The sequence below is a fragment of the Leptidea sinapis genome, chromosome 21 (assembly GCF_905404315.1).
Source record: "Leptidea sinapis chromosome 21, ilLepSina1.1, whole genome shotgun sequence".
Lineage (NCBI taxonomy): Eukaryota > Metazoa > Arthropoda > Insecta > Lepidoptera > Pieridae > Leptidea > Leptidea sinapis.
Window position 1 is genome coordinate 3,383,056 of NC_066285.1, and position 14,673 is coordinate 3,397,728.

Here is a 14,673-nt window from a genome sequence, read left to right on the forward strand (position 1 = left end):
GCCGACTTCAAAAACTAAAACTAAACAAAATTACTTAATAAAGATTTAATTTAATACACCTCTTATGCAAACCTAGTTTTCAATTCAAAATGTCAAGTTCATGACGGTAAAGAGTTTCTTTATAGTTATTATCGGGCTGTCAGTTCGACTATTCGCTACTATATTCTAACGGCCGTTTTCAATAACGTATCTCTAGTTATGGATACATTGCTGTCACCGTTTAATGACAAGATCTTATCTATCCATAGTTATGTCCAGTATAGTTATAGTCCAATGCTTTATGTCGATAGGTTATTGAAATGTAAGTAAGCGTAAAAGGATAGATTTGTCTTATCTCTAGTAAGTTAAACTAAGGATAGATAGGTTATTGAAAACGTCCGTAAGTTTATGTGCCAGCAATACGTTTGAATGTTGATATTGAGAAAGCATGCTTAAAAAAAACAAAACAAAATATTTTACTATAGAAACAAAATAATAATAATAAAACTCTTTATTCAGATAATAATAAGTTAAAGATAACTTATAGCGTAATATTTATATATTTTTTTTTGTCTTAAGTTTGTTTGTCTACAATCTGTTTGACATTTCAACCAATAGTTCTATTCCTTTCTATAGCAAACTTTGAATGTGAAACCAACCCACTGCAATACCCGACACTGAAACTATTGTTATTAATACAACATTTGTGCTGCAGAAGAAGGCTATTCGCGCTATTTATAACCTAGGTCCTAAAGAATTATTAAGAGCAAAATTCAAAGAAATTAACACCTTGACTGTTGCTTCTCAATGAATTCTTGATAATGTAATGTACGTTCATAGGCACATAAGTGAATTTGCTAGAAATTGTCATAACCGTAATGTTAACACCAGGAACCGACATAAGCTTATTATGTCTACTTCTCGGCTAAGTCGAATTAGTAAGTCTTTTGTGGGGCGATGTATATGCTTTTAGAACAAGATCCCAGAAAATGCTCAAAACAAAAGTATTACGTTATTCAAAATAATTGTTAAAAAACGTTTGTGTGATAAAGATTACCTACTATAAAATAAATGACTTTCTTCATGATATCATAGATTGGGATTGGAGCAACCGCCCTCAGGGTATTAAATAATAAGTTTAATAATTGTGCAATATTACTTTGTAAACCTATTTTTATGATGAAAAAAAAGGACCCGCTGAGTTTTTTTGCGCCCATTGTTTTCAGTTCTGGGGCATTCGTTATGGAATGGGTGGTATTTTTTTTCACTTTCAATAAGTGATGTCACATCCTATTTTAAATAAAATATTTGAATTTTAATTTAAATTTAAATTATAACAATACGATTTTATTAAAAGAAAATAACTTACAACAAACGATATGACCTTTTATAGTAATTGGTTACTAACGACCGAATTGAAAGCACTAATCTTTGTTCCATTCCACCTTCGCACGACACGCCACAAGTGAGGATATCATCCCCACCATCTGGATGTGTGGCGGTCCTCCACAGTGCGGTTTTCAAGGAGCTTTCTTCCACGTACTACAAAGCTGTGGAATGAGCTTCCTTGTGCGGTGTTTCCGGGACGATACGACATGGGTACCTTCAAAAAAAGCGCGTACACCTTCCTTAAAGGCCGGCAACGCTCTTGTGATTCCTCTGGTGTTGCAAGATAATGTGGGCGGCGGTGATCACTTAACACCAGGTGACCCGTACGCTCGTTTGTCCTCCTATTCCATATAAAAAAAAACTTATCTTTGTACTTGTTTGAAACAGATTGATAAAGGACGGGACCACCCACTTAAATCGATATCATAATTTAAATTCCAGTTGCTAATATTAATAACGAGTCCGAACAACACTTTTAGTAGTTTATTTGCACCGAGTGGTTTGGCAGACATAAACTGACGTCACTTAACTAAAACGAATTATAATTTATATGAATAAGCTCTGCGCTAGCAAAAAAATTAATCAAAAAACTACAAGCACCGAATGACAAATTAAGTTGGATTTACGCGCTTTAATACCTCAATAGTATATATAGACGACCTGTATAGCCGAGTGGTTAGCGATCATACCTACTAAGCTAGAGGTCCCGGGTTCGAATCCCGGTAGGTGCAAGCATTTTTATGATGAATATGAATGTTTGTTTCCGAGTCATGGATGTTTAAATGTACTTATGTATGTTTATAGGAATTTATGTATGTTTAAGTAAGTATATTGTATTAAATATGTCGTTGTCTTGTAACCCATAACACAGGCTATATATGCTTAACTTGGGGCAAGATAATTTGTGTAAAAAGTGTGTCAATATTATTATTATTATTAATAGTAGATTAGTAGCCAAGGGCTGTAAGGCCAACCAGAGATATTTAGGCGCACGAGCGCAGGGAGGGCGCCTATAGTTCGAGGGTGCAATTGATGCTTACACCCGAGCTAACTACTCTGCTTTACATCTCGATTCAAATTCAAATTCAAATATTTTTATTCAAAATAGGATGTGACATCACTTATTAAAAGTCAAAAAAAAAACTACCACCCATTCCAAAATGAATGCCTCAGACCTGAGAAGAATGGGCGCAACAAATTCAGCGGGCTTTTTTTTCATCGAATAAATATGTTTACAAAGTAATATATTGTACAATTAAGCTTATTATTTAATAGTATGAGGGCGATCACTCCATTCCCAATCTGTGGTATCATTAAGAAAGTCATTTATGTTATAGTAACCTTTACCACACAAACGTTTTTTTAACAATTCTTTTGAATAACGTTATACTTTTGTTTTGAACATTTTGATTGTGAGGTAAGTAGAAAAAACTGGCATTATAATAATAAAATATTGTTAATTGCTGCTTCAGCTTCCATTTTCATTGAATTGGAAGTGCAGCATATATATTCATCATTTGCAGAACTCATATTTTTTTCCTAATTAGCACGTAATTATAAAAAAATCCCAAAAACAAACAATATGTAAAGTAAAAGTTTTCTCATCTTTTTTATTTAATTATTTTTTTCAACAACGAAATTGAGCTTTGCCGTTCGATATTTAAAATTGATGACTATTATACTCATACGAAGACAAGGCTGAATAGCGAAGCGACCTCTTTTGTCATTGGGCTGAATGCATGATGTCTATTGCCAGTATGATGGTAAGATGTACGCGAACTTTTTGAAAGAGTGAAGAGTTTTTTTTAATTACTTACCGCCCTAGGGCTTTTCTAGCTACATTATTACAAGCCCCATTTGGGGGTAATAAGGACCTACTTACCGAATATGAGAGATGTAAATGTATATTAAATATAAAAATCTTACACCTATTAAAAAACATGTACATGCCTGCGAACTAAAAGAACGGGCGCAAGATCCTTTGCGGGCCCTTATTTTTTTTACTGAAATTGCTCCCTTATATGTTTTTCTTTTAAAAAAGGGACAAGATCAGCAACACGTTCTCTTGATTTCCATAGCCTTAACACAATCGGATTTGGTACGGCCGAACAATCGGACTCGGTTTGGTAGCGGCAGGGGCTTGCATATCATATAGGCAATTAGGCAGTGCCTACCACGTTATAAACATAAATAAATATAGCACTAGTGTTAGAGTTCATTTACTACCTCGCTACTACGCGTTTCATACAACTTATGTCGTACTATCCGACTAAAGCACAACTACGACTAGTTAGATCTACCTTGCTAGAAAACCAATGCATGCCCCTGGGTAGTGGACTATATTCGATAGTATGTCGCATTGTTCATCCCCCAAAATTATTAATATTACCGTCAGGACTGTCCCGAGTACAACGCGGAACCAACTGAACACTAACTGGATATGGTATGAGATAGATACAAAATATGTCTCAGATGATGTGTCTAAATAGGTCTCGACTGTTTTACTGAATATGTTATTGTTGTGAAGAATGCACCTACAAATGAAAATAACCATGAGATATATCAAATAACGGAATGCACTTACAAATAAAATATGACCATGCTATTGTGATGTACTCGCATGAAACCTCAAGTTTACAAACCGTGGATCGCGTAGCTCACGGGTGAAGTTTCGTATTTCATTCGCAAAACAATTCCTCCGGTATATACCTGTCGCGGACAATACCCTGCAAAAACAGAAAGTGAAATGTTTTAAAAGGGTGAATGCAGATATACTTAATCCTGCCATAAAGAAACAAAGAAATAAAAAAAACATCTATTGCAAATAACATTTTCAACAGTCAGTTCTATACAAAAATATAAAACAATTTAAAATATAAAAACTTTCGCCTTCGAAGTGGTCTCCATTGGCTGCAATACAGTCCTTTAAACGTTGAGGCCAGCTATCAATAGAATCACGCACTCTTTCTATGGGATAATTCGTCACTGCCAATCGTACGGATTGTTTTAGGGACTCCAAATTACCATGGTGTTTAGAGCAAGCCGTACTATCTAAAACTGACTATTAATCATAATTCAGCAGATTAAGATCGAGACTAGACGACAGCCAGTCTTCAGCTCTGGTGAAGTCCGAGTACCGAGTACGAGTAAATTACCGAGCTTTCTTAGAGTTTTGAGCGTAAATGCGGTTATTTTGTTTTTTAAAATGTTGATCAATTGTAAAAAAATATTCTCACCCGTTTTACCAACCTTTTTTTAATTATCAGTTTAGAAATTACCAGTACTTCTCTTATAGGCTGCAAGTCCTAAGTCATCTTTTAAAATACGCGACATGGTGCTATCTTCATCTTCCGAGATAAAATCTTTTGCTTTCGGACAGGATTTCTTCGAATTCCTTCCCCTTATTGCTTTGACCACCTTTTTCGTACGAACACTAACAGAGGTGCTCTCATTGTACCTATTAATAGCCCAGTACACAAAAATTTTACTAATACCATGTGTATGGAGAGTTTTAAAAATTCCATTTGGCTCCATACCTAATTTGTGTAATGCAATCACGGCGATTCATTTCTCTTTATCACCCCATTCCACTTTTAATATCACAAAATATTGGCGCTAAAATGAGAAAACTCAATGAACATAAAAATGACAGATTCCAAATTCAAATGTAATATTTTATTTATTTTTAATTGTGACAGTATTAATGGACACACTAAGTAGTTACGGGCAGATTCCGCTGTTAATCAAAAGGATTATCTTCCGATTCCGTAACTTACATACATTAAAAAAGTTTCATTCAATTCTGATTACTAGCAGGTTCGAAGGTTATCGACGACTACACGTTTTTTATCTGAATCACGTTCCTCTATTGACTGTCTTGATTGCCAACCCACGGCTTATCAATAATTTGTAAACTCGACATTCTTAAAATAAATTCGCACAAATACGACTAATTGCGCACAACAGAATATCAAATAACAAGATATGTTGCTTCTCTGGATAATTTGTTTGTTATTGCTATCGTTACATTTTCGATATTGACTGTTGCTTTATACTCGTACGTAATCAAGTCTTGTGAATATATAATATGTTCCTTTCTGTTTAATTACCATTTATTATTCTATTTGCCATCTTAGTTTTTACTTTTTACGGCAATATTATGATTTGATCCACACCTTATTCTGTGCGAGTCAAATTTTGCCACAGTTTTTTTAACAGGCTTTTTTTATAAAGGGAAACTATGTGTTATTTCCAATTTACTGCTATGTGTTAGAATCATTCGAAAATTCCGCTAGGTACATACATACATATAGGTGAAGCCAATATTATAGTCATATCAGGCCACTGCTGGACAAATATATCCCTGATATATATATAAGCCAATATCAGGCGTAAGTATTAAAAAGATCAATGTAGACATAGCGAAAGCTAAAATAACTTTGTATCAGAATTACCAAAAATGTTAGATAAAATATATTAAAATCAACCCGTTGGCATCGACCCAATAATTAATAGCCCTTCTAAATGCAAGTGTCCATGGTTTGATAAAGCAAGGTCTTTTCTTTTTACGACTATACGTAATAACGGTACGATATTTTCTTGTTTTGATGCGATGTTTTCTATTCATCTACTTGAAGAATAACAATTATGACCACTATGAATATAATTCTTGAATGTTCTGTATATTACAGGATTTTTTTTGATACCACATATACATCGTTCTCCAGGACGACCTTTCTTTCCTTTTGATTTTTTTTTTTAATTCAGTGCATTAATTTCTGCGGGCCTCTTATTTTAATAAAGTTTTTTCTTACAATTAGATTAATTATTAATCAAACAACTTGAGGGTGGTCGTTCCATTCCCAATCTGTGGTATCATTAACAAAGTCATTTATATTATAGTAATCTTAACCACAAAAATATTTTTTAATTGTTCTTTTGAATTTCGCGTCACATTTGTTTTTTACTATTATTACTAGTAGTACATACATTTCATTATCAAGAATATGTTGAGAGGCAAGAGTTTATATGTTAATTTCTTTAAAATATCTCTTAATGATTCTTTTAAGCCAGGTTATGAATAGCGCGATCTCTTCTGTGGCCCAAAAATGGTATTAATATCGGCTGCAATGCACCACAATAATATCCCATAGGACATAATACCACGAAAATAACAAAAGTAAACTAGTTGTGCCATATCTTTGTCCGTTTGTTTATTCAGTTATATAAGTAATTTCATTAAGTAAGCCTTTTGGGTCATCTTGACTGCGTCCTGCGAATCATTGGTGAATGGGCGTGATTCTTTTGCGCTGCCATTCGATGAACCATCAATTTCATTTTAGATCACCCATTAATGACTTATCACATCATGTTTATTTCCAAAAAATATTACCCCCGGCTAAATTGAGCGGAGTTATACCGAACTCCTTAGGCGCAGTCTACGCCAAATTTAATCAAATCAAAACAGATTCTTCCATATGACCTCGCCTTACCTTTGGCCGCGCTTTTTTGGAGCGAAAATAGTTAAAGTAATGCGTGCCGCGTATGCGTGCTATGAAGTGCGCGAGAGTAAATCTAAGTTTCTGCTGATGTATGGCGGGCTCTTATGCAATCACGTACAAAAAATGTGCCAACGCGTGAAGGATACACCTTTGCAGCACCTTTGAAGGATAGCCTGCAAATGAATTAACATTTTTGTTTATGCTGGCTTGTTCAAGTATATTCATCGAGGGAGGTACTTATAGAAAAAGTGAACATAGTTACATTTCCACTATTATTTAAATCTAACTCTGTAAATCTTTGATAAACAATAGACCTACTTAAAGTCTGCAAGACAATCTAAGTAGCTTCATGTTATCATATTAGGTGAAGAATATTGCATGATTTGAATCTAGGTCTCTTACTTGTTATTATACAATTTCAATACTTTTGTAGTTTATTTTGCATCGATTTCTTGGACGTCATGACCGTGACCTGACGTCTTTGTAGTATTCATAATAATCTTATCGTCCTTTGATAAATTATTTGTATTCTGTAATAATTCAAGAAATAGTTTAATTCAATCATTTTCATCACATTTGCACACACAGTGGATCTTATTAAAGAGCACTTAGGCTCATAATCGAAGATATTAAATGTGCGTCCTTTCTTACGAGTATATTGCCGCTTGCGTCAAGAGGCTATCTAGTTATCTATCCCACAGAGTAAATATTTGTACTGTGGTTATGCGGCTATATAAAATGCCTTTAGTAAAGTTCAGTGCAGTCCTGTTTTACAGTGCCCAATGTGATAGCTCACTGCTAAGACTGATTCTTTTCATGAATCTTACTATATATTTTGCAGTGAGATGCCGTATGTTAAGTGTTTGAAGAATTGGCTTCCACAAAGAGATCCTACGTATACGCATTAAATTGACACATTCAGAGAGGATGTACAACGGCGTTTCATCTGTACTATTACAGAGTCTATACGCTCTGCAATCTGTGAGGCCTAGGATTGAGAGGTGTTGGTTTAATCTTTAAGGTCCCGTAAGTGTCCTGGTTAGAATGCGTAAGTTCTTCCTACTTAACCCTAGTGCCTGATGCGCAGCCTTTTTGTTGAAGGCTTGGATAAGGCTTTTGGAATTGGTTAAACCCGGAGTGTTGCTCCAGAGTTTACTCGTATTATACTCTCGGGAACATGATGTATCAAGGGTTGATTTAACAAGACTCATTGGGATACCGCAGAAGGGTTTAGCGCTAAATTGAGCGCTTTTAGCACCAATTCTTGCAAGTTCGTCAGCACATTCATTGCTTTCGATCACTACATGTTCTGGAACCCATCGAAGTGTAAATCTTTGTGTTTCTCACAGAGTGTTCAGAATAGTCCGGCAATTGTCTACAAGTTTTGAGACTGCTCTTGTTTGAGTCTATAGTGGACAGAGCTGACTATCCGTGTGGGTATAACACACTTGCTGACGTAGCCTTGATTAAGTATTGTTTCCTCACTTTCTATTATGTCGTATACCTCCGACTGGAAAATGTAGGTCGGTTTTCCCAATTTGACAGATTTTTCGAATTTGGAACACTCTCCGTAGATTTCACAGCTAATGTCAGATCCTGACTTGGATCAATCGGTATAGCATTTGAGGATCTCGTTTTTCCAAGTAATTCGGCAACATGGCGTCATTCACAATGTCCAGTACAGGGCTTCTCAGTAAGGTTTGTTCAAATAGCCGCAGCGAGCTTCAGAGCCAGTTCGTTTGCGTATGTGACTTTAATCTGTGCATGCTGGCCCTCATCACCTTAAGCTCTACGAGCCCTCCTGATTTCATATTGTATTCCGTCAAGGCTTTTATGAAAACTGTCTAATTTTGGGTGTTTTATGTGTTGTTGAATAAAGAGAGGATTTCTTTCTACGCTTTTCTTGTTTAGAGTTCTACCACGATGCTTCTCGATTACAGGTTTTTGTTTCTAGTGGACAGCTCTATTAATAGTGCTTACGTCTAAATATACATATATTATAAATGGCAATGATTGTAAGTATGTATAATATGTGCTTATATAGGTTTGGATGCTTGTTACCCAAACACGACAAGCGCCTGAATTAAACCGGGTTAGTCGGAGAGAACAGATAGTGTTGGTGTGACTGATATAGCAACAGAAGAAATGAATCCCTTGACCGACATTGATAAGTCTATAAGTATAGCAAGAACATGCAACCAAATTTTTCAAACATTTCAAATTTGTCACCTTTGACTCTAATATAAATAAAGCTCATATTGTACTGTTTGAAAATATTTTATAAGTACACCACAGAATATGTATTGTACCTTTCTGTTATAATATGAAGGTACTTCGTTAATTTAATTTAATATGTTAATATTTAAGTATACGTACATGTATTACTCGTTTAATAATATAGGATATTAAATAAATAATGAACACCTTCAACAGCTGTTTGCGGTCTCATGCTGGGGACAAGATTAGGGTTCCTGGAGCGCTGCATGTCCGATCGGGCAGCCACCTTAGCTGCTGCTGTGAAGGCACACTTCAGAGCACAAAGAGATAGCTATTACGGTGCACCATTATGGAAGTTTGCGCCGACAACAATTTACAAGACTTTTGTGAAGAGCGAAGAGACCATTCATACGTGAGTTTTCATGCAGTCGACGTTAATTTTGCCACAGTTGAGCGTGGAGCGACAATAATCTCCATTTCATATATATGGGGGGTCAACGGATAGTTTGCTCACGGGATAGGAAGTGTCAATGCAATTAACAGTCATTAGACATCCTCAATACAAGAGCTCGAAATATGCGTTGCCGGCCTTGCTGACATGACAATGATTCGAGCCGTTCTTTGTTGTATGCGGTCAAACGGAAGAAGCTGGTACTGGAGAGCGTCAATCCAGAGGTGAGAACAGTACTCCATGTGAGGCCAATCTTGCAAATTATATTGTTGCAAGTTTTAAGTTTTTAGAGGCCAATTTGGCCTGCGTCCTGTCTTCTTGCACGTTGGCGTCGGCTTTTTTGGGAGTTTGCTCGTAGGTCCCTACGTCGTATCGATTTGGGAATACTACTGCCGGTGAGAGCGTCGGTGGCCCGTTAGTGCCGTTGCCTTTCATTCGGGAGGCACCGGTTCGACCTGTGAGCCACGTACAGTTATTGCGTGTTTCCTTTTTCGAGTTTATATGTACGTTTATTCAAAGCTCTTACGGTGAAGGAAAACATCGTAAGAAAACCATCACATACCTGAGAAGAAATTCATAGTGGGTGATTACAAACCGGTATATTTTTACGCAAACAGGCGCACAGTAGACGTCGAATATTTCTGTAATTACCGGTATCTGTATCGGTAAATTATTCCAGTTACACGGCACTAAGCCACTTCACGCCGATTTTATATGCGAGTGTGATACTTAATCCGGACGAGTCTGAACCGTTCGTGCTGACAGATGACTAATATAGAACACGTATTCTTTCACTTGTCCCCAAAGGTTAAAAGTCGCGTGAGGACAGGAGACCGCGGCGGCAAGGCGACACCACCTCGCCGAATCCCGCGAATTGGAGATACTCTCGAACGGCGCCCGAAAAATATGGCGTGGGCGCTCCCCGTAGTATTCGTAGTGTCGTATATGGACTGGAAAGGCAGCATCGGTCAAAGGACAGCGGTATACGGTGCGAGTCGAGATGCCTCGCCTTTTTCATTTGAGCCGCCGCTCAGCTGACGCTAGCTCTACGCCATGACTGACCGAGTACAGGGCGATGACCCTATTTTACTGGTAGAATAAATAAGTCAGGGGTTCTCAAGATTTTTGAAACTATTTATGAAATTATGAAATGTTCTTTCTACTGTAGCATTAAATCTAAGAGGTTTTGATTTTTAATTTATTTTTAGTGGTGTCTGCGTGTTCTACTTCATATCCGTGTCAACAGTCATACAAGGTTTTCTTAAGACACACATATATATACTTAGTCTCGCCATAAATACTGTTACGCATGGTATTAGTAAAATTTTTGTGTACTAGGCTATTAATAGGTACAATGAGAGCACCTCTGTTTGTGACAGAAAAAGATCTGGCCGTCCACATAGTGTTCGTACGAAAAAGGTGGTCAAAGCAGTGGGATACAATTCGAAGAAATCCTGTCCAAAACCAAAGAACCATGCCGTTTTAAAAGATGATTTAGACTTGCAGCCTGTAAGAGACGTATTGCTCATTTCCTAACTGATAATTTATAAAAGAATAGTTTGATAAAATCGAAACAACTACTGAAGCGGTACGCAAAAAGAGTTCACAGAAAATTTTTGTTTACGGATGAGAAACTTTTTACAATTGAGCAAGAATTTTAACAAACACAATGACCGTATTTATGCTCAAAGCTTTAAGGAAGCTTCTCAATTAGTCGACAGAGTGCAACGCGGGCACTATCCGACTTCAGTGATGGTTTGGTGGGGTATTAGCTATGAAGAGTGACTGAGCCATACCTTTTTTTAATGAAAAAGAAGGACAAACGAGCGTACGGGTCACCTGGTTAAGTGATCACCGCCGCCCACATTCTCTTGCAACACCAGAGGAATCACAAGAGCATTGCCGGCCTTTAAGGAAGGTGTACGCACTTTTTTTAAGGTCGTATCGTCCCGGAAACACCGCACAAGGAAGCTCATTCCACAGCTTTGAAGTACGAGGAAGAAAGCTTCTGAAAACCGCACTGTGGAGGACCGCCACAAATCCAGATGGTGGGGATGATATGCTAACTTGTAGCGTGTCGTGTGAAGGTGGAATTCGGTGGCAAGAATCAGGTTAAACAGCATTGCGGAACACGAAACGACGTCTCTACGCAACGCCAAGTGATCCAGCCGTTCACAGAGCACTCGGTCCTCGACAATTCTAGCTGCTCTGGGTTTCAAGCGGTCAAATGGATCGAGCTGATACTGGGGTGCGCCAGACCAGAGATGACAACAATACACCATGTGTGGCCGGACCTACGCTTTGTAGAACGCTAGAATTTGGGCCGGCTTGAAGTATTGCCGTGCTCTATTAATGACGCCCAGCTTCTTCGAAGCTAATTTGGCTTTGCCCTCCAGATGGCCACGGAATTGGCAATCGCTCGAGATTTCGAGACCCAGTATTCCGATACTAGGCGAGGCTTTAAGGGAAGTGTTGTCGAAGAGCGGTGATACGACAAATGGGGTTTTTTTAGTGGTAAACGCGCAAACTTAAGTTATACCTTTGAGAAAAAGGCATCAAAACATCGGCACAAGTGTATCAAGATACCATTCTTGAGAAGGTCGTGAAGCCCCTTAACAATACCATGCTCAATAACCAAAGATTGTCCTTCCAGCAAGTCTCGGCGCCGGGTCATAAAGCTCGGACTTCATCAGAGCTGAAGATTGGCCGTCGTCTAGTCCCGAATTTAATCCGATTTTAGGTTAGTTTTAGAGAGTACGGCTTGCTCTAAATGCCATGATAATTTGGAGTCCCTAAAACAATCCGTACGATGGCACTGAAGAATTTTCCCATGGAAAGAGTGCATGCTATTGATAACTGGCGTCAACCTTTAAAGGACTGTATTGCAGCCAATGGAGACCACTTTGAATAAGATTTTTATATTTAAAATGGTTTTATATTAAACTAACACACTGTAAAAGTAATAAATGTTATTTGCAATAGAAAATTTTTCTTTTTCTTCGTTTTAGTATTTATGGAAAGATTAGGTGTATATAAATTATGTGTGTTTGTGTGTGTTAAAAAAAAACTATTTATATATTAAATTATTAGTTATATATATATATAGAGGTTCTCAATAATTGTGAAATCATTTATTATGAAATGTTCTTTTTACTGTAGCATTAAATGTAAGGTGTTTATTTTTTTTTAATTTTTAGTGGTTTCTCCGCATTCTACTTCATATCCGTGTCAATTATCGTACAGGGTTTTTTAACACACACACACACATATATATATACATATTTTGATCGACTATCAAAAAACTCCTCCTTGTCGTCTATGGCATATTAGGAAAATAGACACCAGGGGTATGTTCCAATATGCACTGCAACCACTGTACAGTGTGACGTCAATTTAGTATACTGTGAAGCCGTTCCTTTATAGCCAGTTATATTGGTTACTATTTAAAACGGAACGCAGTCCCTTATACTGTCAGCTGCATTTTTTGACGCAGCATTCAAATGAGTGTATTAAAGGTTTCTAATTCATTAAAAAAGCTTATGTTGGAGTACTGTCAAATTAAAAATATTTTAATTAATATTTAAGGCACTCGAGTGGTTTTGACTGATCACGTGATCAAAGTACTGCGAGTTCCTTACCTCGAAAACGCCAGTGCTCACAGTAGTGGCGGCGATTTATGACGTCATATATTTTTCCCTCGGGTACTGCGGCAGTATACTGGCAGTCCATAACGGAATGATTTTTTCTACAGTGATAGCACTGTGCAGTGCTCGCAGTGCATATCGGAACATACCCCTAGTCTTTATATTCCGATATGCTGATGCACTGAGCTGTTGTCACTTGCAAAGCGACAATAGCGCTCAAAAAGAATAGTAACTACTTAACTACCGTAATTGTAAATTTAAGTATAAAGTCATTAATAAATTGAAAGACTTGTTATTTAAAACTACTGATTGTTATTAACATTTTAGTAGGTACCTTTCGCTTTCGACGAAAGAACCCCGCTTTTTAGTATTAATTTTTCAAAAGCGTGCTATTGTTTTGTCTTACAACGGGTTCAACTTTATTAACTAAATATTAATGTCTGGAATGTTTCACAAGAATAAGAATCAGAGGATAGGTAGGTACAATATCTGGAAAAATCGCGAATGGATATCAAAGGTAAGATCAATTTCAAATGCTTTAATGGTCATATTTTTTTTGATTGACTTTGTCAAGTTCAAGTTTGACAGTTCTAATTAAATAAATGGCGTGAAAAATATATATTAGAATTTCAAAGTTCAGAAGTGCCGATGGACAGTTGACATTCAAGTGACACAGTCACATAGAGTTGAAGTGATTAATGTTAAAATTTAACTTTTGATGAACCAACTATTGTCGTTCCAATTTTGTTGAAAGGTTTGTCCGGACGCGGACGTAATGTAAATTGTCAGCTATTTATCATTTCAATCACTATTAACTATAACCTCTCCATATGAACATGATATGATTATAAGATTGAAATCAAGATTTAAAAATTTTCAATCAACTGTACCTATTTAAAAAATAGCTCGTCATCTAACAACGCTTCTCGCGACTGATACACCAGATGGGGTTTGGTAACAAACTGAGTAATATTTTAGTGTATTTGTTACAAAGCGCTGCCACTATCCATTGATTATAATAAAATATATAAATAAATTCAGTCCGAACTATTTCTTTTCCTAATCTGCTATCATGCTTTAACGACAAAAGAACTACGTAAAAGTATGTACAGTTTTTTAATATGTAAGTCGCTTACTACATAGGACGATACTAAGTTAACTTGTTTCGCTGGCTTCCGAAGATGTGAAAAACAAGATTGCACTATAGAACTGCAAAACGGTAACGATATTTATAATTATTTATATTGTATTACAATCTACATATTTTGTACGATAGTACACTATGTCACCTTTTTAATTCGTGTACGGACAGCGAAGACAAACGAGAAGCCATTAGGGATAGAAACTAGAAACGAGCTAGCGATTGTAGATCCGATAGTTTTGTAGATAGCGAGATTACAAGAGCGACGGGCGATTACTCGTATACTGTAGCAAAAAATTACCACTGGCTCTAAGGTCTACAAGTATTTCACCGGGAAACTATGGCAGCGCA

The 14,673-nt window shown here is 36.8% G+C and overlaps 1 protein-coding gene across 3 annotated transcripts in view; it reads left to right on the forward strand.

Annotated features, from left to right (window-relative positions):
- LOC126970515 (ecdysone 20-monooxygenase) overlaps positions 1-14,673 on the forward strand; it is a 79,925-nt gene that overhangs the window by 45,320 nt on the left and 19,932 nt on the right. For all 3 annotated transcript variants that reach the window (XM_050816470.1, XM_050816471.1, XM_050816472.1), the window contains one exon: positions 9,303-9,498. In XM_050816470.1, the coding sequence (XP_050672427.1) occupies positions 9,303-9,498 (196 nt within the window). The remainder of the gene's footprint in view (positions 1-9,302; positions 9,499-14,673) is intronic.